The following is a 27,835-nucleotide window of genomic DNA, read 5'->3' on the forward strand; positions in this document are numbered from 1 at the left end:
CTAAGGCGGCACATTTCATTCCCCTCGCTAAACTTCCTTCCGCTAAGGAGACGGCACAAATCATTATCGAGAATGTATTCAGAATTCATGGCCTCCCGTTAGACGCCGTTTCAGACAGAGGCCCGCAATTCACGTCACAGTTTTGGAGGGAGTTCTGTCGTTTGATTGGTGCGTCCGTCAGTCTCTCTTCCGGGTTTCATCCCCAGTCTAACGGTCAAGCAGAGAGGGCCAATCAGACGATTGGTCGCATACTACGCAGCCTTTCTTTCAGAAACCCTGCGTCTTGGGCAGAACAGCTCCCTGGGCAGAATACGCTCACACCCGCTTCCTTCGTCTGCTACCGGGTTATCTCCGTTTCAGAGTAGTCTGGGTTACCAGCCTCCTCTGTTCTCATCCCAGCTTGCCGAGTCCAGCGTTCCCTCCGCTCAGCGTTTGTCCAACGTTGTGAGCGCACCTGGAGGAGGGTGAGGTCTGCACTTTGCCGTTACAGGGCACAGACTGTGAGAGCCGCCAATAAACGCAGGATTAAGAGTCCAAGGTATTGTTGCGGCCAGAGAGTGTGGCTTTCCACTCGCAACCTTCCTCTTACGACAGCTTCTCGTAAGTTGACTCCGCGGTTCATTGGTCCGTTCCGTGTCTCCCAGGTCGTCAATCCTGTCGCTGTGCGACTGCTTCTTCCGCGACATCTTCGTCGCGTCCATCCTGTCTTCCATGTCTCCTGTGTCAAGCCCTTTCTTCGCACTCCCGTTCGTCTTCCCTCCCCCCTCCCGTCCTTGTCGAGAGCGCACCTATTTACAAGGTACATAAGATCATGGACATGCGTTCTCGGGGACGGGGTCACCAATACTTAGTGGATTGGGAGGGTTACGGTCCTGAGGAGAGGAGTTGGGTTCCGTCTCGGGACGTGCTGGACCGTTCACTCATTGATGATTTCCTCCGTTGCCGCCAGGATTCCTCCTCGAGTGCGCCAGGAGGCGCTCGGTGAGTGGGGGTACTGTCATGTTTTGTCATTGATTATCATGCCTTGTCCCTGTTCTTCTCCTTCTATTCGTTTCCCTCTGCTGGTCTTATTAGGTTCTTTCCCTCTTTCTATCCCTCTCTCTCCCCCTCCCTCTCTCACTCTCCTGCTCTCTCTTCTCTCTATCGTTCCGTTCCTGCTCCCAGCTGTTCCTATTCCCCTAATCAATCATTTAGTCTTCCCACACCTGTTCCCGATCCTTTTCCCTGATTAGAGTCCCTATTTCTCCCCTTGTTATTCGTTTCTGCCCTGTCGGTTCCTTGTCTAGAATTCACCGTGCTGTGTTTGTGTATCGCCCTGTCGTGTCGTGTTTTCCTCAGATGCTGCGTGGTGAGCAGGTGTCTGAGTCTGTTTGGTTCAAGTGCCTTCCCGAGGCAACCTGCTGTTCACCTGCTGTTCAAGATCGAGTCTCCAGTTTGTCCTCGTCATTTCGAGTGAAAGTTGTGTTTTTTGATTGTATTTACTTTACTGGATTAAAGACTCTGTTTTCGCCAAGTCGCTTTTGGGTCCTCTTTCACCTGCATGACAGCCTTGACACAACACTGGCCAAAAATGATGTAGCTACAAACAAAATATAGTTAAAATGGTTCCAGTCTGCCATGAATCATTCATCCATGTATACGGGTAAGAGTCTCGCTAGATTTTCAGAAATAAGTTTCTAATTTTGTCAGAAAGTTATTTTCATTGCAAGTTAAAGCATACACTAGTTAGCTAGTGAACGTTAGCTTGCTGGCTCGCTATCTAACGTTACGTGTATGATCAGTGTAGTAATATAATTCCAATCAAAATCCATCTGCATTGCTAGTTATAGCCTAATGTTAGCTAGCTAATGTTGAACCTAGTTTGTTAGCTTAAGCTACCTGCACATTCATACTACATATTTGACAATGTTTGTATTGGTAGTAATATGTCTTGTACCCGAGATGGCATAGCAGTTCAGATGTCTTTTGTCCTCGTCTTGTCGTGTCCTGTATATATATATATTTACAACTTTTTATCACAAACATTTTATTTTTATTTTCCATCAACTCATCTTCAAAACACTCTCCTGCAACCCGCCTCATCAATTTATATTTATAAATAAGTATTATTTACCTCAAATCTGCAATCCTCCAAGAAGCTAGCCAGAAGCTAGCCAGAAACTCCAAGAAGCTAGCCAGAAACTAACCAGAAGCTAGCCAGGAGCTATAGAAGCTAATCAGAAGCTAGTTCAGAAGCTAGTTAGCTTCTTTACTGGCAAATCGTTAGTATTCAGCTAACCATGGTTTGTGGTCATCAGTTATCCTTTAGCTCGAAAATCTATCGCCAGTTTTTGTACGGCGCAGCGCGGCTCGGAACGGAACATACCGGACCAATTTTTCTCTCCATGTCCTTGGACTGCTTCAACTGCTCTCTGGACATTCATTCCCGGATATCACAGCTAGCTAGCTGCTATCCGTGTGTCTATCTGCTCTCGTCGATTCCGGAGCAAACATCAATTACTCCGGAACTAGCCAGCTCCGTCAATCACTCCTGAGCTCCGTCAATCACTCCTGGGCTGCAGTCACCTATCCGGACCCGTTTTACTGCCTACGAGGAGCCCCACAACTGGACTGCCGACGTTATCTACCCGAAGGAGATCCGGCTGGCTCCTCCGTCGCGACGTTACCTGAACGCCCATCTGTGGCCTGCTAACCGTTAGCTGTCTTACCGGCTGCTCTCAGAATAGACAATCGGACAATTTATTTATTTTTATTATTATTATTATGTTTCTTCTTGGGCCTCTATAACTATATCTATTGTTTTTAATTTATTTTTGTTGTTGTGTGATTTGGACTAATCCCCTCTACCACAAGGAACCCCACTAATCTACTGACAGAACGCAAGAGGTGGCTAACAACAGACCTCCATCCTATGCTAGCTTGCTACCGATGTCCTGGCTAGCTGTCTAAATCGCCGTGACCCCCAAACCAACCACTCCACTCACTGGACTCTTTTGATCACTCGACTAAGGAATCCTCTCCTTAATGTCAATATGTCTTGTCCATTGCTGTTCTGGTTAGTGTTTATTGGCTTATTTCACTGTATAGCCTCTAGTCCTGCTCACTATACCTTATCCAATTTATTAGTTCCACCACCCACACATGCAATGACATCTCCTGGTTTCAATGATGTTTCTAGAGACAATATCTCTCTCTTCATCACTCAATGCCTAGGTTTACCTCCACTGTATTCACATCCTACCATACTGTACATTATACCTTGATGCTATTTTATCGCCCCCAGAAACCTCCTTTTACTCTCTGTTCCAGACGTTCTAGACGACCAATTCTTATTGCCTTTAGCCGTACCCTTATTCTTCTCCTCCTATGTTCCTCTGGCGATGTAGAGGTGAATCCAGGCCCTGCAGTGCCTAGCTCCATTCCTATTCCCCAGGCGCTCTCTTTTGATAACTTCTGTAACCGTAAGCCTTGGTTTCATGCATGTTAACATTAGAAGCCTCCTCCCTAAGTTTGTTCTATTCACTCACTGCTTTAGCACACTCTGCCAACCCGGATGTTCTAGCTGTGTCTGAATCCTGGCTTAGGAAGACCACCAAAAATTCTGAAATTTTAATTCCAAATTACAATATTTTCAGACAAGATAGAACTGCCAAAGGGGGCGGTGTTGCAATCTACTGCAAAGATAGCCTGCAGAGTTCTGTCCTACTATCCAGGTCTGTACCCAAACAATTTGAACTTCTACTTTTAAAAATCCACCTCTCTAAAAACAAGTCTCTCACCGTTGCCGCCTGCTATAGACCACCCTCTGCCCCCAGCTGTGCTCTGGACACCATATGTGAACTGATTGCCCCCCATCTATCTTCAGAGCTCATGCTGCTAGGCGACCTAAACTGGAACATGCTTAACACCCCAACCATCCTACAATCTAAACTTGATGCCCTCAATCTCACTCAAATTATCAATGAACCTACCAGGTACCCCCCCAAAGCCTTAAACACGGGCACCCTCATAGATATCATCCTAACCAACTTCCCCTCTAAATACACCTCTGCTGTCTTCAACCAAGATCTCAGCAATCACTGCCTCATTGCCTGCATCCGTAATGGGTCAGCGGTCAAACGACCTCCACTCATCACTGTAAAACGTTCCCTGAAACACTTCAGCGAGCAGGCCTTTCTAATCGACCTGGCCGGGGTATCCTGGAAGGATATTGATCTCATCCCGTCAGTAGAGGATGCCTGGATATATTTTTTAAATGCCTTCCTAACCATCTTAAATAAACATGCCCCATTCAAGAAATTTAGAACCAGGAACAGATATAGCCCTTGGTTCTCCCCAGACCTGACTGCCATTAACCAACACAAAAACATCCTATGGCGTTCTGCATTAGCATCGAACAGCCCCCGTGATATGCAGCTGTTCAGGGAAGCTAGAAACCGTTATACACAGGCAGTTAGAAAAGCCAAGGCTAGCTTTTTCAAGCAGAAATTTGCTTCCTGCAACACTAACTCAAAAAAGTTCTGGGACACTGTAAAGTCCATGGAGAATAAGAACACTTACTGTTGCTAGATGTGGCTGGGGGGGTTGGTTATAGCATTTCCTTCACATTACCCATCAATTTAGACAAATGTGTCAGGTAAGCATCATCTAATAATTATAAAAATGGTATAAAATATTTTTTATCTGGACACTCTGTTTTTGATATTTCTACTACTGATGTCAACCCAAGCGTCTGTCAGCCCAAGTTAAACATTCTTCCAAGAACATCCAACCATACATCAAGAATAACATGTGAGATGGTTGCTTCGTCCTTAATAAATAAGAGACGATGGAGACCTTTCACCATACTCGCAAATTGACAATTTCATTCTTACATGTGCCTCCAAAGAATTCATCACAATATCTCAAATATCAGCAAATGCAAAATAAAAATAATTTATCCCAAGGACCATCAGCAAGGCTGTGTCTGCCCTATTAATAGTCTAAACATAGTGGTCCCTCTGTTGCACAGTTTTGCCAAGTAAGATCAGACCTATTGGAATAGTTTGATTTGCAATTATGGTCAATATTATATGATCTAATAATGTCTATTTCCCCAGGTTCTAATCTCAGAGAATGTGGGTCAGAGCATTGTGGTTGGAAAAGAAGGAAGTAGGTGCTATTCCAGAGCACTGGATCAAAGACCAAACTGTGTTGGCCACCAAATAAATATGACAAAGCAATAAAAGATTGGTGCAAACCCACTTTGAAATGGAAGTTTCTGAGGATAAAAGGTATATAGCAGGTATTCACACTCCTTGACTTGTTCCACATTTTGTTGTGTTACAGCGTGAATTGAGATTTTGTGTCACTGATCTATCTACACACAAAACCCCATGTCAGTGGAATTTTGTTTTTTTGCCATTTTTTATAATTAATTAAAAGTGAAAAGGTGGAATGTATTGAGTCAATATGTATTCAACCCCTTTGTTATGGCAGGACCAAATAAGTGCAATAGTAAAAATGGTGCTTAGCAAGTCACATAAATTGCATGGATTAACTCTGTGTGCAATAATTGTGGTTAACATGATTTTTGAATGACTACATCTCTGTACACCAAAAATATTTCAAGCACAGATTCTACCAAAGACCAGGGAGGCTTTTCAATGCCTCGCAAATAAGGGCACATATTGTATGATGGGTAAAAAAAAATAAGCAGATGCTTGAATATCCCTTTGAGAATGGTGAAGTTATCAATTATGCTTTGGATGGTGTATCAATACACCCAGTCACTACAAATATATAGGCGTCCTTCCTAACTATATTGATGGAGAGGAAGGAAACCGCTCAGGGAGTTTAATGGCTATGATAGAAAAAAACTGAGGATGGATCAACAGCATTGTAGTTACTCCACAATACTAACCTGCATGACAGAGTGAAATAAGGATGCCTGTACAGAATAAAACATATTCCAAAACATGTATCCTGTTTGCAATAAGGCACTATGTAATACTGCAACAAATAAATGTTTTCATCTTGGTAAGCAACTCCAGTGTATATTTGGCCTTGTGCTTTAGGTTATTGTCCTGCTGAAAGGTGAATGTCTCCCAGTGTCTGTTGGAAAACAGGCTGAACCAGATTTTCCTCTAGGATTTTGCCTGTGCTTAGCTCTTTTCCATTTATTTTTATCCTAAACTCCCTAGTCTTTTCAAGTTAAGCATTTTTAAGGTTAGGGTTAAGTTAAGGAATTAACTCAAATCTTAAGGTTAGGCATTAACCCCAAATATTAATGTATGGGTTAAGGTTTGGGATAGGCTTAAACAAATTCTTAGAGCTGGGGCTGGGCTATTTTTAGATTCTTAGAGCTGGGCTATTTTCCTGAATTTCCACCTGACTGACATGCCCAAAGTAAACTGCCTGTTACTCAGGCCCAGAAGCCAGGATATGCATATTATTGGTAGCATCGGATAGAAAACACGTTGAAGTATCTAAAAATGTTAATATAATGTTATAGACTATAATAGAATTGATATGGCAGGTGAAAATCCAAAGAAAAACCAAGTATTTATTTTAAGTCCCAGGCTCTTATAATGGAAAGCTACTGGTCCGATGTAATTTTGGCTTCCAGATTGCAATTCTTATGGCTTCCACTAAATGCCAACAGTCTTTATTCAAGGTTTCAGGCTTGTTAGTTCAAAACCTAGCAAGAATTTGGAGTTTCTGTGAAAAGCCCACTGGAACAATATCAGTCTTTCAGCACGTGAGGATGAGGGCGCGCACTTACTAATTTTACTTTCCTATTGAACATACAACTTTCCATATGAAATATTATAGTTTATTTACATTTTATCGTACCTGAGGATTAAATAGAAATGTTTTTTGACTTGTTTGGACGAAGTTTAGCGGTAGCTTTTTGGATTCTTTGTCTGCATGTTGAATAAGTGGATTACTGAAATCGATGGCGCCAACTAAACATACTTTTTGGGATATAAAGAAGGATTTTATCTAACAAAACTACCATTCATGTTGTAGCTGGGACACTTGGGATTGCAAACAGAGGAAGATTTTCAAAAGTAAGTGATTATTTAGTCGCTATTTGTGATTTTGTGAAGCCTGTGCTGGTTAAAAAAAACATGTTGACGTGGGGCGCCGTCCTCTGACAATCACATGGTATGCTTTGCTGTAAAGCCTATTCTAAATTGGACAATGCAGTTAGATTAACAAGAATTTAAGCTTTTAAACTATATATGATACGTTCATGAATGTTTAATATTGCGATTATTTATTTGAATTGCGCACCCTCCAATTTACCCGGATGTTGTCGACTGGTGTCTATCCCTAAGAAGTTTAAATTAAAAGAAAATCTGGAGAAAAAAAAACTGTATCACTGGATTTGAACTTGCAACCTTTGGAATCTGAGGCAGATGCTTACGCCCAGCCGCCATAACTGTCCACAACACTGAAACCTTCTTGAAGGTAACAATGCTCACTGTTGCTTCTAGTGGCCGGTTTCCACGTCATCTCCCAAAATCCTCAGACTTGGATGGACGTTGGATACTGACTTGTATCACGAGTGACCACTCTGATTGACTCAGCGGGATGAATACTTTTATAGATATTTTCCATAAAAAATGGAAGTATTCAAATTTGTCTTCCACTCTGCCATTACAGATTATTGAGCGTAGATCATTGACAAAAAAATGACAAATCCATTTTAATCCCACTTTTTAACATGACAAAATGTGGAAAAAGTTAAGGGGTCTGAATACTTTCGGGAAGGCACTGTACATTATACTTAAATGCAGTAAGTATTAACTGATCCCTTCAAATCTACAAATGTGTGGCTAGTGGGAAGATGGTCTCAACCCAGACGGAATAACTCCATGTTTCACCATTGTTAGTGTAGTGAAACAAAAGTGAAACTGAGCTGAAATTCAACTGGATTTCCAGGGTAGGGGCTTGTGTGGTTAACTTCGGCATGTTGTAGAATTTGGGTTTCAAGTTTGGTAATGTGTTTAGGTTTACTTTTTTAAAGTCTTCTTCCACTTCAATAAAACACAAATGTGTGTAGAAAAGGGCTGGATATTTTCAGGCGAAGGTCTAACCAAGCCCTCACCAAAATACCTGTGCCAGAACTACTAAGAAAAAAAAAGAAAACGCAGCACAAGCTACCAAGTAATGATGGTGAAGACGACCCTTGACAACGTAAGCCAACTCCGTATCATTGTATTTGAGAAAGGTATTCTAATTGTAAAAACAATCGTCATGATGTTGTCCAATCATCTTGGTCTCTCACATGGCTTAACATTGGAGCATGAGGGCTCGAGGTCATGAGGGCTTGTGTCTTCTTAATTGAGGGATCCCCTCACCAAATAGCTGCAAATGATCAGACACTTTTCCTGTGACAGACACAAGTATGAAACTCTCCATTTAGAATTTTGATTTAAAGTTTGGTAGAAATTAGATTGGCTTTAGGTAGAAAAATGGACTTCATTTTACACTTGCATGTGTTCTTTTTTTAGGCCTACCCAAGCCCCCACTAAAATCTGCTCTGATGTGCCAGTGACATTTTAGTCAGCAGGCGCTCTTATCCAAAACAACTTACAGTAAGCACCATGGTCGACCAACTGAGCTACATGTGACACTAAGTGCCACAAGGCCATAACACCCTGCAAGCCACCAAGTATTGGGGATGAGGGGAAATAGTCAACTAAAACACCACACAAGCCACCAAGCAAATATAGTGAAGAAGACCATTTCACAACGTAAACCCCTTAAGTAAAATACATGATATTGAAATTAGGCTGTTATATTTGGAAGTGAACAAATATAAAACTACTTTGTTTCAGAATTTTTTTAAAGAGTCCAATATCTCCTTTGTGAGATCCGTGACATTTGTAAAGGCCAGTAGCCTGAGTCAGGTTGAGGAATTCGTCATTAACCTGAAATAGCCAAAGGAATATTTACTAAAGATGGAAGAGCAGCTAATGGAGAATGATTTTCGAAAATACATGGTGAGAAATTAAATGTTTCATTGGTGTGAGTTGATGTAAAAAGGGCTTTATAAACAAATTTGATTGAAATTATGTTGCTTATAAAGTACATATTTTGTGTTCTATACAGAACCTTGACAAACGGCCTCATGTCAGCGATGAATATGAAAGGAAACAAAAGGAAGAGGGTATTTGAGGTCTCCAACCTTTGTAGCATAATTATAGGTACAGTGGAGACCAAATGATCACATTTTACATGACATTCGAATACCTTCTCTAGCTGTTTTCCCCCTTTGCGAATCAAAGGCTACATTGGCAGAAATACTACAGGCGATGTCAACCTGCCTGAAACATGCACCTGATTGCAAGAGGGGCAGTGGGAGGACCAATGACAAAGGAGATAAAATAGTAATTAAGAAGTTAAAAGCATTAAAGCCTTTACCGACAGTGACTTTTACTGGTTATTTGAACTTCTCATGTGTGTTTCCAGAAGCCTGTGCCAGAAATGACTTTTTGGGGCTTTTTATTTTTTAAATGGCTTCTACATCTACAGTATTTTATGGTGCATAGCATTTTCTTTTCAAGTGTAATAAAATGTTGACCGTTTTATTTACTTTGCATAACAGTTTTTACATAGACAAAGGTTTACACAATGCTCTTCCAAGTTACTGCTCTAATTGTGGATTACAATTTCATGGATTGATGGTAATCCTTGTTGAATTCATGGTGTTTGGTCAAATCAGATCACAATGTTTTCTTTACCTCACTCCAATATTTAAATGTAGTTGATTATTAGTTGTGTATAGTTTTCAAAGTAGTACTGAAATTAAAAAATAACTGTTGGATGTCTTTTTGAGTGGGTGAATAAAGGTTGAAATCTCATTGATCAATGTCTCAACCAAATATTACCCATACTTCCACGATGAAATGACGGTGTGCCCAGTGGGCAGTGTTACCTGAGCGTCTAGAATCTGGACCACAGGGTTGTGGAGTCTCTTGCCATGTTTAGATGTGGCCATGTTAGACAGAGCCAGGGCTGCCTCTGTCCCATTCAGGGTGGTCTGGGATCCAAAGCCCCTCTCCAACATCAGACTCTGAGTACTGGGGGCCAGAGAAGTCTTACTGTCCCTCAGAGAATCTGCATGGGAGAGAAAGGACTCAGAAGGGCTTTTCACACTAATGAGCCATATCGAGCCGAGCCAAGCCAAACCAAGCAGTACTGAGCTGGTCTGGTTACTCATCCACCACAGTTGCTGGAAACGTGCTGAAAAAGACTACAGTTGCTGGAAACGTGCTGAAAAAGACTATGTAAAAAGAAAATGTCCAGCCCAGCACAGTTTGGTTCGGTTTGACACGATAGTCTGAAAAGGGTAATATAGAAGCTGTTACTGTTTATACAGCACCAGATGGTGAGTGGCTTTTTGAACTCCCTCCAACATCATAACCTATAATGCCAAATAACAAAAGTGTTTAAGTCAATTCTTCAATGTCATACCCCGGGTACTGGGAGGCCGCGAGCTCTTATTGTCCCTCAGAGAACCTGCATGGAAAAGAGGGTAGAGGGAGAAACAGACAGACAAGGTCTGTCAGAGAGTGTATGACAGAGAGAGAACTGTGACAATGAGAGAGTATGTAGCGTATAGTTGGGTGGGGAAGTATTTTATTGTAATAGGTTCTACGTACATTTGGGCTGTGAGACGATGAGCTCCACCTCATCAGGGCTGCTCTGGAGGATGGCTGCTGCATTGGTGAATGTCACGCCCTGCAGACTGATCTTATTCAGAGAGATCAGACGACCACCTACATCAAATCAAATGTATTTGTCACATGTACATGGTTAGCAAATGTTAATGCGAGTGTAGCGAAATCCTTGTGCTTCTAGTTTCGACAATGCAGTAATAACCAACGAGTAATCTAACCTAACAATTCCAAAACTACTACCTTATACACACAAGTGTAAAGGGATAAAGAATATGTACATAAAGATATACAGTGGGAAAAAAAGTATTTAGTCAGCCACCAATTGTGCAAGTTCTCCCACTTAAAAAGATGAGAGAGGCCTGTAATTTTCATCATAGGTACACTTCAACTATGACAGACAAAATGAGAAAAAAAATCCAGAAAATCACATTGGTCTTGGCCATAGTGGAGTTTGGAGTGTGACAGTTTGAGGTTGTGGACAGGTGTCTTTTATACTGATAACAAGTTCAAACAGGTGCCATTAATACAGGTAACGAGTGGAGGACAGAGGAGCCTCTTAAAGAAGAAGTTACAGGTCTGTGAGAGCCAGAAATCTTGCTTGTTTGTAGGTGACCAAATACTTATTTTCCACCATAATTTGCAAATAAATTCATAAAAAATCATACAATGTGATTTTCTGGATTTTTCTCTCTCATTTTGTCTGTCATAGTTGAAGTGTACCAATGATGAAAATTACAGGCCTCTCATCTTTTTAAGTGGGAGAACTTCCACAATTGGTGGCTGACTAAATACTTTTTTGCCCCACTGTATGAATGAGTGATGGTACAGAACGGCATAGGCAAGATGAGGTAGATAGTATCGAGTACAGTATATACATATGAGATAAGTAATGTAGGGTATGTAAACAAAGTGGCATAATTTAAAGTGGCTAGTGATACATGTATTACATAAAGATGCAGTAGATGATAGAGTACAGTATATACATATCACATATGAGATGAATAATGTAGGGTATGTAAACATTATATTAAGTAGCATTGTTTAAAGTGGCTAGTGATATATTTTACATCAATTTCCATCAATTCCCATTTTTAAAGTGGCTGGAGTCCTCACCTGGTATGGAGGAGGTTGTGGAGGGGGCCTCTGAGAAGCCCTCAGAGTCCTGTTTCTGTAGCGAGGCATTGGACATGATTCTGGGGATGGGCTCTGGAGTACTGGAACACAAAAACAGTCATGGGTTTACATAGATAATTAGTATAATAATAAACTATCTGATGGAAACAATTCCGGAGTACTAGAACACAACGACACAGTTTTTTCAGAATTTATGATTATCATCATCAAAGGATGAAGTCAACGTAAGTAATCTGAGGGTCTCTCCCTTTGTGGATGAATAAACAAATGGTTGTACAGATGTCGGATCTTAATATGTCCCATTTTGTTGAGGGAGGGAAAACAATCCTGCAGCAGGAGGATTTCAAGGGATATTAAAGGATATTTAATATTTTGAAGCACTGCCACGGGACAGCTGGAAGTGGTGTTTGTATGTTATACAATCACTTAGACTGCAAGTCCACTGAGCGTCAGTTCAAGTAGCCTATGTAAGCTACGTTCAGGCTACGGCGCGTCTTGTATGAATTCTTACAGTGCGTTCAGAAAATATTCACATGCCTTGACTTTTTCCGCATTTTATGTTCTGTTACAGCCTGCATTTTAAGGGCGAGAGAGGGATAAACAACATTGTAGTGTAACCCTCTCACCAGGCTTGGATATGACTCTCACAATATTAATTTACGTAGAGTATCTCAACAGCATGGGCTGTTAGTTGAGAAGAACATCTCCAATAATAATTCCTATTGTAAACTGTCTAGGGTGATGACAATTGGTATTAACTTCAGAATGATTATGGGTTTCTGTTATTGTATCAGGATAGGCTATCCCATGCATTAAATTAGATTGAATAATTGAATGACTCCACCAAGGCAACATACATAAGGTTCAATATGTGTGTTATTACATATTAACATAGCACAATATCAAAATAAAATAAAAATATGAAACCCCAATGAGTCGTGCACAACCCATGTCCAAATTATTTCAAGCTTGCTTAATAACCCGTTGGTGCGCGTTGGAGCTAAAAAAAAATGACGAAAAACATAAAGTCCAGAATCACCTCACCTTGTGGTTACGCACTACTTGTAGATTTTCCTTCAGTGAAGTATGGCAGTTCCTTGCAGGTTTCCTCACACGATCCACAGCAAGCACCGCTATCAATGCAGACGGAACTCCTTAGCCATAACCGACATCCCATGGGAACATGAAGTCGTGAAGCTTTCCCAAGCAATTCTCTCTCAGTGTTACACGATGCTAGGCTAACCTCAAGGCTGTCAAATACATTCACTATGAGACGGTAGCTTCAGTCTTCACTAAGTCTTAACACAATTATTCTCTTATAAAATAAAATCGTCATTTCCCTTCATATCGTAGTAGGTATGGGTTTTGTTCTAGTTTTGTCGTCTTCTTTTATAATGTTTCTTCACCAACGATCCTAATGTAAAACCCATCCTTTTCTCAAGGTCTCTCTCCCTCTTTTTCCCAAGCCTCCTATTAAGGAGGTCCACTCCCATTGGCCACAGCTTAACAAAACTTAAAAGTAAACTAACCTATTCACTTATACATTAAATAAATATTTATTCAAAATAAATATTTATCAACATTACAATTTAGGAGCAATTCCAATTATACCAAATATAACAAATAAACTCACTACTTGGTTTTAACAAGGGTATTGCAGTAGTTAGTCCACAATATGAAAGAGTGTACAGAATATAAATATTCCAAAACATGCATCCCGTTTGCAATAAGGCAACAAAGTAAAACTGCCAAAAAATTGGCAAAGAAATTAACTTTATATCCTGAATACAAACCGTTATGTTTGGGGCAAATTCAACACAACACATCACTGAGTCCCACTGTTCGTATTTTCAAGCACGGTGCTGGCTGCTCAGGTTATGGGTGTGCTTGTCATCAGCAAGGCTAAGGGACTTGTTATGATAAAAAGAAACCAAATAGAGCTAAGCACTGGAAAAATCATTAAGGAAACCCTGGTTCAGTCTGCTTTCCAACAGACACTGGGAGACAAATTCACCTTTCAGCAGGACAATAACCTAAAACCAAGATGACTTTGAATGTTCCTGAGTGGCCTAGTTAGTTTTTTTTTCACCTTTATTTAACCAGGTAAGCTAGTTGAGAACAAGTTCTCATTTGCAACTGCGACCTGGCCAAGATAAAGCATAGCAGTGTGAACAGACAACACAGAGTTACACATGGAATAAACAATTAACAAGTCAATAACACAGTAGAAAAAAATGGGCAGTCTATATACAATGTGTGCAAAAGGCATGAGGAGGTAGGCGAATAATAATTTTGAATTAAATCAACTTGGAAATCTATAGCAAGACTTGAAAATAGCTGTCTAGTAATGATCAACAACCAACTTGACAGAGCTTGAAGAATATTAAACAGAATAATGTGCAAATATTGTACAATCCAGGTGTGCAAAGCTCTTAGAGACTTACCCAGAAGGACTTACAGCTGTAATCGCTGCCAATGGTAATCACGTATTTACTCAGGAGGTTTAATTATTATCTAATCAAGATATATTAGTGTTTTACTTTTCATAAATGTTTTACGAATGTTCAAATGTAGTTTTTTTTAATGAAAAAAAGACGTATAAAACTATTTTAATTCCACTATAACACAACATGAAGTGGAAAAAGTCAAGGGATGTGAATACTTTCTGTATGCGGATTATAATAAATGTACAATATTTGAATGGGGTAGATGTCAAATCTGTTTTTTTAGATCAATGGTTTATTATATGTTCAGGGCAAGCATCAGACAATATATATTATCTCAGTGCCTGTGTGGTCCAGCAGTTACTGCTGCTGACAACAGCACACGTGCCAGAGTAGGCATGGGTTTGAATCTGGCCCACTACTTACCTTTAAATTTTTGGAGGAACTAGTACCTTTCCTAGTTACTCTCCTTGGGTTTTACTTGTAATTTCAAGTAATTTCTGAAGGAAGTACCTTACATTTGACCATATCACTTAAGTTGCATAAGATTTACAATGGCTATGGAAAGTATTCAGACCCCTTGAGTTTTTTAAGTTACAGCCCTATTCTAAAACTAATTAATTAGTTATTTTTCTCATCAATATAATAATGACAAGGCTAAACAGGTTTAGAAATAGTTGCTAATTTACTGAAAATATAAAACTGAAATATCACATTTACATAAGTATTCAGATCCTTTACTCAGTACTTTGTTGAAGCACTGTTGGCTGCGATTACAGCATTGAGTCTTCTTGGGTATCATGCTACAAGCTTCGCACATCTGTATTTGGGGAGTTTCTCCCATTCTTCTGTGCAGATCCTCTCAACCTCTGTTGGACGGGGAGCATTGCTGGACAGCTATTTTCAGGTTTCTCCAGAGACGTTCAATCCAGGCTCTGGCTGGGCCACTCAAGAACATTCAGAGACTTGTCCTGAAGCCACTCCTTGCGCTGTCATGCGTGTGTGCTTAGGGTCGTTGTCATGTTGGAAGGTGAACCTTCACCCCAGTTTGAGGTCCTGAGCGCTCTGGAGCAGGTTTTCATCAAAGATATCTGTACTTTGTTAAGTTAATATTTTCCTTGATCCTGTCTAGTCTCCCAGTCCCTGCCTCTAAAAAACATCCCCACAGCATGATGCTGCCATCACCATGCTACACTTTAGGGATGGTGCCAGATTTCTTCAAGATGTGACGCTTGGCATTCAGACCAAAGAGTTGAATCTTGGTTTCATCAGACCAGAGAATCTTGTTTCTCATGGTCTGAAAGTCTTTATGTGCATTTTTGCAAATGCCAAGAGATTTGTCGTGCCTTTTACTGAGGAGTGGCTTCCATCTGCCAGAGATGCTTTCCTTCTGAAAGTATCTACCATCTCCACAGAGGAACTCTGGAGCTCTGTCAGAGTGACAATTGGGTTCTTGTTCACCTCCCTGACCAAGGCCCTTCTCCCCCGATTGCTCATTTTGGCTGGGCCGCCAGCTCTAGGAAGAGTCTTGGTAGTTCAAACCTTCTTCCATTTAAGAATAATGGAGGCTACTGTGTTCTTGAGGATGTTCAATGCTGCAGAAATGTTTTGGTACCCTTCCCCAGATCTGTGCCTCGACACAATCCTGTCTCAGAGCTCTCCAAATAATTCCTTCAACCTCATGGCTTGTTTTTTGCTCTGACATGCACTGTCAACTGTGGGACCTTATATAGACAGATGTGTGCCTTTCCAAATCATGTCCAATCAATTTAATTTACTGCAGGTGGAATCCAATCAAGTTGTAGAAACATCTCAAGGATGATCAATGGAAATAGGATACACCTGAGTCTCATAGCAAAGGGTTTGAATACTTGTGTAGATAAGGTATTTGTGTCTTTTATTTTTAATTAATTTGCAAAATGTCTAAAAACCTGTTTTTGCTTTGTCATTATTGGGTATTCTGTCTAGATTGCTCAGGATTTGTATTTATTTAATCCATTTTAGAATAAGGCTTTAAAGTAACAAAATGTGGAAAACATCAAGGGGTCTGAATACTTTCCGACGACACTGTATAGTATTATATCATTGCTGTAGGAGGAAAACCACCTAACCAAATGTTGTGATTTTCATTTTTTTACATGAACCGATACTATTGGTTCCCTTTTATGTCCGTATGAACGTTTCACAACCTCTTGACCAATTTAATGTATTCAAAATAGCTTCTCATAAAAACTCTTAAGTCCAATGGCTCTCCAAGTTGTCCATCAAACCCAGTTTTATCTCCACCAAGGCTCTTGACGTGAAGCACACTTCAATTTGTTCTTGGGTTCTCAGCCAGACGCGATCAGAGGTATGTTGGACTAATTAACTTCTGCCTTTGTAATATTATATATTTCTGGAGTAAGAAATGTATTTCTAAGATATAATTCTGCTGCTGAAATGGTGTTTTGTGGACAAGTGCAAATGAAATGTAAGTAGCTAACTAGCTAGATAGTTAACTAGTTTAGGCTGACCCAGATTCTGACAGAAAAAGTTTAATATCCATTTTATATATTCCCACATAATCTCTGTTTTTTGGCTAACTAGCCACCTTGTCATTGGCATAAAGCATGCACAGATTAATCAGTGGGAAACTAGCTATCACATTAGGATGGCACTAAAAAAAACTGGCTAAGCTATCTAGTTAGCTGCAGTGTCAACCATGCAGTTAACTAACGTTAGCTAGACCAATGGGTCAGTCCACCACAGCATCCTCCTACACATTGCTCTCTCCCACTCTCAGTGTATGTGTGTGTATGTTTGTTTAAATGTCCTTCTGTTTTTTTTTCTCCCCAATTTTGTGGTATCCAATTGTTAGTAGCTACTATCATGTCATCTACAAGACCCTGCTAGGTAAAGTCCCCCCTTATCTCAGCTCGCTGGTCACCATAGCATCTCCCACCTGTAGCACACGCTCCAGCAGGTATATCTCTCTGGTCACCCCCAAAACCAATTCTTTCTTTGGCCGCCTCTCCTTCCAGTTCTCTGCTGCCAGTGACTGGAACGAACTGCAAAAATCTCTGAAACTGGAAACACTTATCTCCCTCACTAGCTTTAAGCACCAACTGTCAGAGCATCTTACAGATTACTGCACCTGTACATAGCCCACCTATAATTTAGCCCAAACAACTACCTCTTTCCCAACTGTATTTAATTAATTAATTTATTTTGCTCCTTTGCACCCCATTATTTTTATGTCTACTTTGCACATTCTTCCATTGCAAAACTACCATTCCAGTGTTTTACTTGCTATATTGTATTTACTCTGCCACCATGGCCTTTTCTGCCTTTACCTCCCTTCTCACCTCATTTGCTCACATTGTATATAGACTTGTTTATACTGTATTATTGACTGTATGTTTGTTTTACTCCATGTGTAACTCTGTGTCGTTGTATCTGTCGAACTGCTTTGCTTTATCTTGGCCAGGTCGCAATTGTAAATGAGAACTTGTTCTCAACTTGCCTACCTGGTTAAATAAAGGTGAAATAAAATAAAATAAAAAAATCGCTACAGGAGAGACGGAGGTTGAAAGTCATGCGTCCTCCGATACACAACCCAACCAAGCCGCACTGCTTCTTAACACAGTGCGCATCCAAACCTGAAGGCAGCCGCACCAATGTGTCGGAGGAAACACCGTGCACCTGGCAACCTTGGTTAGCACGCACTGCGCCCGGCCCGCCACAGGAGTCACTGGTGCGCGATGATACAAGGATATCCCTACCGGCGAAACCCTCCCTAACATGGACGACGCTAGGCACAAACCCAGAGTCTCTGGTGGCACAGCCGGGGTTGCAGTACAGCGCCCTTAACCACTGCACCACCCGGGAGGCCCGTCATTTTTTTTTTCATGACAAGGTCAATAAGCCCCTCTGCCATACAGTCAGTGTATCATCTCCATAAGCTTTTGGTGCCATATACTAGACATTTAGTTTTTCTGTGTCTTTTTATTTACAGCTTGTAGCGACACAACCAAGGGGGATGAGAATGGGCCAGCCAAGAAATTAACATACCTTTCAAAGTGGAAAAGAGCAGTAAGGAGGATGGAGGGTAAATCCAGTTTTGTCTAGAAGGGACACAGCTTTTGTCAAAAATGTATTTTTTGTGAGAACTTATATTGCAGTTGCCTATATGCCATTTTCTCTTAGGCCACCCATATACATTTTAGTAATTTAACAGACACACTTAAATTGAGCAACTTACAGTAGTGAGTGAATACAGTTCCCTGTTGTAATTGAACCCACATCCCTGGCATTTCAAGCGACATGCTCTACCAACTGAGCCATACAGGAGCAATCCCAGCACCCCTCTGCTCTGCATGGCCACAGAAGTGAAACCATGGCCGGCCAGACAGACACCTTCCTCTCCACGGAGAACACTTGAGTATGTCATTGTTGTATCTTATTGTCAAGTTCATATAATGTATCCCATCTGTGTTGACATTTCATCTATCCAGGTCTTCATCCACTTTTGACATCACATGTTAGCTCGGTGACGGACGTTAGGTTATTCAATTATTGCATCTGAGCTCCTAGTGTGTGCGGCTCTCCTTTAATTTTTCAAGTGTTCTACTCCGCTAGCCAGCACCTCGCCTAAAAAGGTGTGCGTTTCTTTCACCTCTAGCTAGGTGACGTTAGTCATAAGGTTATCCCCTGATAAGTCACTCGCCTAATGTGTGCCTTGCCAGGCTACTTACTATAGCCAAGTGAACATCAGTAGCTCATCAGAATAACATTAGCTTTTTTCTTATTCACTGTTTCACCATCAGCCCATTCAAAAGCTTCAGATCGAACTAAGTGCAGTGCAGACAAACGTAAACCGTAGCACCAGGTTGTAAACAGGAAGTAATGAGTCCGCACATGTACATGTTTTGTAGGTGGTTCCAAATGAACTAATGCGTGATAATGCCGTCCCTCGCAAGACATATAGTCAGACATAAATGTACATCATTTTATCATGAAACACACAGCATAGACGCGAAAAGATCTGAAGTTTAACTTCGGATTTCCCTATAATAATATAATAATATAATATGCCATTTAGCAGACGCTTTTATCGAAAGCGACTTACAGTCATGTGTGCATACATTCTACGTATGGGTGGTCCCGGGGATCGAACCCACTACCCTGGCGTTACAAGCGCCATGCTCTACCAACTGAGGACCACACCCTGTGTGGGTGTTTAAAATCAGGTGAAATAAAATAAAAATGACACCAAGTTACACTACTCAAAAGGGACTAATTTCGTAGAAAAACACAGTAGATGAGGTGAATTACCACCATAGAATGCAGGATGCTCTGAGCTCAAGTGAAAAGCATTTTATTGATGATGAAGTCCATTGTGCTGTCGTGTTATATAGTTACGTACAGGTAACTGCCAAAATAAAGGAAACACTTGAGTAAATGAAGGATACAAAGCCTATTGAAAGCAGGTGCTTCCTGAGTTAATTAAGTAATAAACATCCCATCATGCTTAAGGTCATGTATAAAATGGCCAAATCTCAACCAAATTAAACACTTATTGGAGACTGCTTTCCAACAATAAAACACCAAAGTATGGAATTTCTCAGGGAAGAATGGTGTTGCATCCCTCCAATAAAAGATCCAGACAATTTTAGAATCTATGCCAAGGGGCATTGAAGCTGTTCTGGCAGCTCTGGGTGGCCCAACGCCCTATAAAGAAACTTTATGTTGGTGTTTCCTTTATTTTGGCAGTTACCTGCATGTGGTGTTATGTAGTGTTATGTAATGTTACCTCAAGGCCTGTTCCTTCACCTCTGACAGTGGGCATGGTTCGGGTAGATCTCTGTTGATTTCTCTCATCTCACTTTGTTGCCGTAGACATGCCTCCACCTTCGATGTGATGTCATCACACAACTTACTTAGCGACTCGCGTTGGCTGAGGTTGGCCGGTATCTCTACACTGTTCAGGACGACCTCGGAACATGAAAGACGCTTCATATGGGAGTCACGTGTCCGACAGATAGACTGGTACTTCTCAATGTTTTCATCTGAAATTACAACAAATAATCATAATGAATAAACAAATGTGTGTGTGTTTGTGTGTGTGCGTGCATGCATGCCTTCCTGCCTGACTTTGTGCTCTAAGAGCCCCGTACCTTGAGCGATGCTGTAGTTGAGTTGCCTGGAGGTCATTTCACTGTGGAACTTGTGCTGTGCGGAGCAGAGACTAAGAAGGTACTGAGCAATCTTAGAACTCTCTGTCACAAAACTGTGCTTCTTACTGCTGGGACCACCACACTCTATTGTCAGCTTACGACGCTGGGGAAGGGGGAGAGAGACAATCGTCAGGGGCTTGTCTTTTAAATCAAGAGCATTGCAGCTGTTAATGTCAAACACACATCTGAAAGCACAGTATAGAATACAACACTAGTATTCCAGTAGTACTCACATTGGCAGAGATGGTATCGGTCTCCCTCCAGAGGAATCGTTGTGTGACGGTACGGAGGTGGTTCTTCAGCTCATAGACAATGATTCCAGTGGCACAGACTCCCAGCACCAGCTCCCCCACCACCGGCTTCTTCTCCCGGCATACCCGATGGAACACCATCCCATACTCTGGCAGCTGCTGAGCGATCTAGAGAGTAGATAGAACAAGTGTGTTGCAAGGTTGATCTCAGTAAAGGAGAACATGCTCAATTCAACATCTTCTTGTGTATACATGTAAAAAAGGGTCCTAGGAACCAAAATAGATTAAAGAAAATTTAAAGGGCAAGCACTCAATTGATTATGATTTGCAATAATAGAAGCTTTGTTTTACTGTATCTTTAAGCTCAGTTGAGATACATCAGCAAAAATAAGACGAGACAAAATGACCCAGTTTTAGAAAGTTGTGTTGTAAAACTGACTGAAGAACGGGCATTCAGATCAAACAAACGAGATGTACAGTTGAGACCATTTCCACTTTAATGGTGCCTCTTTACAATGACGTGATGAAATTTTGAAACAAGTGGCCACTTGTTGTAGCAAGTTGTTGTAGCAAACTAGTATTAAGAAATATATGCACCAGAAACAGACCACACATTGGTATTTTGTCAGAGAAGTATCAGCAAGCTAGGCTAGCTAACTTATTGTTAGGCTAAAACAGAACATCAGCTCATTGTTCTCTGAATGGATAAACAGATCCGTCTCATTGCAAGACTTTAGCAAAAGATTTGACATGTTGACTCCAGCAGCAGACATGAGCCATTCTAAAACTAGGCTGTTCAGATCAAGCATACTTCGTTCTAAAACTGCAGGAAACTGTCTTGTCTCGTCTTATGAATCTGAACTGGGGATTCATTTCCAAAACTTTGATTTCTGCAAATAATAATAGATTTAATACAGTGTTCAACCACTGTTCAATTTTCTTACTTTTAGGAACTCGGTCTCAGCCTCCTCGGGCAGCATCTCGGCATTGTTGGCGTGGAACCGTGACAACTCCTCCTTTAGAGTGGGAAGAGCCATCTTCTCCAGCATTCTCTTAGACACATACTGCTCCGGCTGGTAGTAGTTCCTACCATACAACTGAACAGAGATAACAGGCCTGTCAATGACATATACTGACACTAATGTAGTAGTCTTTACCATACAGATATAACAGGATTGCATTCAATAGGTACCAAACTAAATAAAACTAACTGCAACAGAGAGGGACTACCTTGACTTAATTTTTTTTCTATTTCAAAATGTTTTGGTTGTGTGTGCCATACTGAACATTACCCAGGTCTGTCAATAAGATACATTGCCATTGATGTTTTACAGGACAGATATAACAGGTCTATCAATGAGATACTACTTCCTCATAAACATACTGCGTTGGCTGGAAGAATGATTAAGAGCCATACAATCTCTCAGGATTTTATGGAGAACCTAATCCATTATGGGGTGGCATGTAAGCCTGGTCATTAGAGCGTTGGGCCAGTAACCGAAAGGTTGCTAGGTTGAATCCCCGAGCTGACAAGGTACAAATCTGTTGTTTTGCCCCTGAACAAAGAAGTTATTATCCCACTGTTCCTAGGCTGTCATTGTAAATAAGAATTTGTTCTTAACTGACTTAAATAAAATAAAAATGTAGATCATTAAAGAAAAGAAAAACACTGGAGAAAAATTTTGTTTCTGAGACAGTGGTTCACTCAGTTTACCTCAGACATGTAATCCCCAAACTCTGCCTGAAGAGCAAGAGCCGCCAGGAACATGCACGTCTCCTCATTGCAGTACAACCTGTCCTCTAGGATATCCTTCCGCAGCTGCAAGTAGTATTGGTGACGCGTCAGCCTGTGTCTGGAACACCCAATGTGCAGTTCTTTAAAGAGACAACTAATAACTGCATTTCACTAACAGTTCATGATACCAAAACTAGATACTTTTCAGTGAAATGAAAGATATAAAATAATGATCAGACTCACAATATGAAAGAGATGTCTTCAACGAAAAACTTGACCCGTAGAAAAAGAAGAAAAGAAGTCGACACTACTTTTTTCCAACTGTCAGGAGCAACTTTTGAGATTTTAATCTCGTGGTCCAGGAAAAAATATTCATCATCTAAAAGAAAGAATGACATAGTATATGTAGTATGAATATAAATCAATAAATCAACTACAGTATATGTTTATGAGACACATAAGATGGGTTGTTGTCAGTTTCTTACCATCTATGAAGGCCAGTCCGAAGTAGAAGTGCTCTACCAGGTTAGCGTGAGCCACCACCATGTCGAACACGTCTCTCCCTCTGGACTTTTTGTCACATCTGACCAATACAGACTGACCACTGGGCAACACCACACTAACCTCTCTCTGGGACGAACAAGACCTGCCCTTCTTAGACTGGTCGGAAGAAGATGGATTAGGTGGAGGGGGAGAGAAGAGAGAGAGAGAGAGAGAGAGAGAGAGAGAGAGAGAGAGAGAGAGAGAGAGAGAGAGAGAGAGAGAGAGAGAGAGAGAGAGAGAGAGAGAGAGAGAGAGAGAGACCAATCTTTAGTCAACAAAAAATAGACTCAAAACCCCAAAACATAAATCTTCCAAAACAATTATAGAAAAAAAGTTTATGTTTTTACCACTATGGATCCGGGAAGCTCCAGACCTACATGGGGTTCGTCAGCCATCCTGATAAACTCAGGACCCAGAGCCTGAAAAGACACAACACGATGTAAACACAGCAATGCAGATACACAATCACATCATGCTAACATCACTACACATGGAAACAATTCATACACCACAATACACACACACACCTTCACACACACAGGATGCATCAGTCCTGACTATGACCGTCACCATGCTCCAGCAGCACTGCAGTTTCAAGTCAAGACTGATAAACCAGAACTGGGTTGGAGGTGACAGCTACCTCGATCGAACTGGGGCAGTGACGTCACAGGCTACGCTGACTACACCCAGCTTACTGTATCTTCGTTTCATCCCCATACACATTCTAGTTTTCAAAGTACGCTGTGCGTACACATCCTAGTTTTCAAAGACAAATGATTTTCAATGAACGTTCATTGAGTAACATACAAATCAATCTAATTATCATATTTGCTTTAGTGTATGAGACTGGGATTATATCTTAAACTGTGAAGGAGCTGAATGCGTCAGAGGAAAAATGTTGAGAGTAAAAAGAAGTATGGAATCTATAGAATGTATGACTCAGAGTCATGCATTTTGTCGCATATTATTCGTGTATTATCACCCCCAGAGCTCAGAAGATAACTCGACGGGGTCTCAGAAGAACATCAACCCACATCACAGGCTGCCATAGATCAGGGATCATCAACCAAATTCAGCAGCGGGCTGATTTTTTCTCGGGTCAGGGGGCCGGAACATAATTACAAATAAATTGTAGACTGCAAATAGTCCACAAAAAGCCCAAACAGATATAATATTTGGGTCCCTCTTTAAATCACATTCAGCTTATAAAGGCTTCATGAAGCCTTCATAATGCCTTCATAAGCACTGCATAAATGTGTTACAAAGCATCTATAAGTGTATGTCATGCTTTATAAAGGGTTCATAAATGTGGCCTAACTGTGTGACATAATCACCCATGTCTAAAGTGACATAACACGGTATGTCGAATATGATTTAAACATTGGCTTTATAAAGGGTGACATGTTGTGCTGAAGGATGGCATACGCTCTACAGTGATAACATCTTAGTCACATTATAGCTAATCTCATTCCTAGATACTTCTGCCCAAATGTGCAGAAGGTCTGGTGGACCAACCCATCAAACTTGGGACTTCATTAGTTAGATTTAAAAATAAATATAAAAAAGATAACTTGTGGAAATGGGCAGAGTTGAACAATAATTATGACTTTTTGACTGTGTTACGTGTTCTATCACAAATACCTCTCACACCCTATGGATCATGAGATAACTTTATAAATAAGCAGAACGTTAATAACCTATTTATTGACACTTCATGTAGTGTCCTGTAATACTTCTTTGTAGCGAGACACAGGAGATAACCGAGAGCACAGGCTGAATTCTGGAGATTGAGTGTACATAAAGATACACCAGGCGGGGGGGTTGGGACAGTGTTGGTCTGGTCCACACACAGAACTCCTTGCAGCACCTACAGCGGTAATGATTGTCATGTCTCTCGTCAGTGGGTTCACAATTCTCATGTGAAGAGAGATCCAGCTGCATAATGGGTGAGCATGAAGATGCTATGACAGAGGAAGTGGAGCTAAAGAGAGAGATAGAAATACTAGATTCCACTGTAGACATGCAGAGGGGTTGGGTCTGGGAGCTACCTTAACAGCCATAATTGGGTTGGCTTAGTTTCTTTACTGATTAATGCATCATATAAAAGGATAGATGTTGGGGTAATTGTACTCTGGACAATAATCTTGAGGCATTGATGTGAAAGCATATACAGTCATGGCCAAAAGTTTTGAGAATGACACAAATATTAATTTCCACAAAGTTTGCTTGCTGCTTCAGTGTCTTACATAGTATTATAGTCAGATGTTACTATGGAATACTGAAGTATAATTACAAGCATTTCATAAGTATCAAAGGCTTTTCTTGACAATTACATGAAGTTGATACAAAGAGTCAATATTTACGATGTTGACTCTTCTTTTTCAAGACCTCTGCAATCCGCCCTGGCATGCTGTCAATTAACTTCTGGGCCACATGATGACTGAAGGCAGCCCATTCTTGCATAATCAATGCTTGGAGTTTGTCAGAATTTGTGGGTTTTTGTTTGTCCACCCGCCTCTCGAGGATTGACCACAAGTTCTCAATGGGATTAAGGTCTGGGGAGTTTACTGGCCATGGACCAAATATATATATTTTCTTCCCCAAGCCACTTAGTTGTCACTTTTGCCTTATGGCAAGGTGGTCCATCATGCTGGAAAAGGCATTGTTCATCACCAAACTGTTCCTGGATGGTTGGGAGAAGTTGCTCTCGGAGGATGTGTTGGTACCATTCTTTATTCATGGCTGTGTCAAAATTGTGAGTGAGCCCACTCCCTTGGCTGAGAAGCTACCCCATGAATGGTCTCAGGATGCTTTACTGTTGACATGACGCAGGACTGATGGTAGCGCTCACCTTGTCTTCTCCGGACAAGCTTTTTTCCAGATGCCCCAAACAATCGGAAAGTGGATTCATCAGAGAAAATTACTTTACCCCAGTGCTCAGCAGTCCTGTACCTTTTGCAGAATATCAGTCTGTCCCTGATGTTTTCCTGGAGAGAAGTGGCTTCTTTGCTACCCTTCTTGACACCAGGCCATCCCCCAAAAGTCTTTGCCTCACTGTACGTGCAGATGCACTCACACCTGCCTGCTGCCATTCCTGAGCAAGCTCTGTACGGGTGGTGCCCCGATCCCGCAGTTGAATAAACTTTAGGAGACGGTCCTGGCGCTTGCTGGACGTTCTTGGACGCCTGAAACCTTCTTCACAATAATTGAACCACTCTCCTTGAAGTTCTTGATGATCTGATAAATGATTGATTTAGGTGCAATCTTACTGCCAGCATTATCCTTGCCTGTGAAGACCTTTTTGTGCAATGCAATGATGACGGCACGTGTTTCCTTGCAGGTAACCATGGTTGACAGAGGAAGAACAATGATTCCAAGCATCACCCTCCTTTGGAAGCTTTTAGTCTGTTATTTGAACTCAATCTGCATGACAGAGTGATCTCCAGCCTTGTCCTCGTCAACACTCACACCTGTGTTAACGTGAGAATCACTGACATGATGTCAGCTGGTCCTTTTGTGGCAGGGCTGAAATGCAGTGGAAATGGTTTTTGTGGGATTAAGTTCATTTGCATGGCAAAGAGGGACTTTGCAATTAATTGCAATTCATCTGATCACTCTTCATAACATTCTGGAGTATATGCACATTGCCATCATACAAACTGAGGCAGCAGACTTTGTAACAATTCATATTTGTGTCATTCTCAAAACTTTTGGCCACGACTGTATTGTAACGTCGTTCGTCTGTTGTATGAAGAGAGTCAGACCGAAATGCAGCGTGTAGGTTACTCATGACTTTAATGAAGATAATAGCGGTACATGAAATAACTGTATATGAAAACAACAAACGAAACGAAAACCTATTACAGCCTATCTGGTGACTAGAACACTAAGACAGGAACAAACACCCACAAAATACAACGTGAACTCAGGCTACCTAAATATGGTTCCCAATCAGAGACAACGATAAGTAGCTGACTCCAATTGAGAATCGCCTCAGGCAGCCAAGCCTAACTAGACACACCCCTAATCATACACAATCCCAATTAATACAAACCCCAATACGAAACACAACATACCCATGTCACACCCTGGCCTACCCAAACATATACCAAAACCACAAAATACAATAACCAAGGCGTGACATGTATATGCTTTCACATCAATGCCTCAAGATTATTGTCCAGAGTACAATTTTTTGGGCCACGACTGTACAGTGCTGCGCTACCTCAGTAGGATGTGGCATTGATTAGAGACATATTCCTTTCACTGAGGGAGAGAGGGTAATTTATCATCTTTACATTATGTCAAGACATGTTATTGTTAGCCATCAGGGATCATATGGGAGGAGGAAAGACGCAGTCTGATAAGAGTCAACATGACAGCCATGAGTTGGGATGGAGTGAGCACTTTGGGGCAGAGGTCAGGTCAGATGAAGTGAGGAAGAACAGACATCACTAAGGTTCTGTCTAGCAACAGAGATGCATTGGCTGTTCAGATATATAGGAGGAGACTCAGCATATTAGAAAGGGTTAAATATCAGTGCTTGCGTGAATATGTCTTTTGTCTGTTCAGCTGTTCGATCGTTTCGGCTGAATAAACTTGGTTTAAGCTTTCATAGTGTCAGTTGAGTTTAGACTCTGATATTTAGAACCTAACAGATAATTCATAACACATCCATAAAGACTCTATATCGCATGCCACTATACTTAATTTAAACTCAGACTCCTTTGGTCATTCATAACACATATATAAATGTCTTATATCATATGATGCTTTACTTACTATAAAGCCAGACACATTTGGGCATTCATAACCAATACATAAAGGCTCAATGATGTAA

The 27,835-nt window shown here is 41.0% G+C and overlaps 1 protein-coding gene across 1 annotated transcript in view; it reads right to left on the reverse strand.

Moving 5' to 3' along the window:
* LOC124038708 (tyrosine-protein phosphatase non-receptor type 13-like) overlaps positions 1-27,835 on the reverse strand; it is a 68,829-nt gene that overhangs the window by 23,643 nt on the left and 17,351 nt on the right. The window contains exons 10-20 of the mRNA XM_046354793.1: positions 23,343-23,414; positions 22,938-23,112; positions 22,696-22,831; positions 22,432-22,570; positions 21,662-21,814; positions 20,700-20,885; positions 20,407-20,569; positions 20,043-20,298; positions 11,787-11,887; positions 10,656-10,772; positions 9,929-10,110 (exon numbers count right to left, since the gene is read on the reverse strand). Of these exons, the coding sequence (XP_046210749.1) occupies positions 9,929-10,110; positions 10,656-10,772; positions 11,787-11,887; positions 20,043-20,298; positions 20,407-20,569; positions 20,700-20,885; positions 21,662-21,814; positions 22,432-22,570; positions 22,696-22,831; positions 22,938-23,112; positions 23,343-23,414 (1,680 nt within the window). The remainder of the gene's footprint in view (positions 1-9,928; positions 10,111-10,655; positions 10,773-11,786; positions 11,888-20,042; positions 20,299-20,406; positions 20,570-20,699; positions 20,886-21,661; positions 21,815-22,431; positions 22,571-22,695; positions 22,832-22,937; positions 23,113-23,342; positions 23,415-27,835) is intronic.

The sequence above is a fragment of the Oncorhynchus gorbuscha genome, linkage group LG06 (genome assembly GCF_021184085.1).
Source record: "Oncorhynchus gorbuscha isolate QuinsamMale2020 ecotype Even-year linkage group LG06, OgorEven_v1.0, whole genome shotgun sequence".
Classification (NCBI taxonomy): Eukaryota; Metazoa; Chordata; class Actinopteri; order Salmoniformes; family Salmonidae; genus Oncorhynchus; species Oncorhynchus gorbuscha.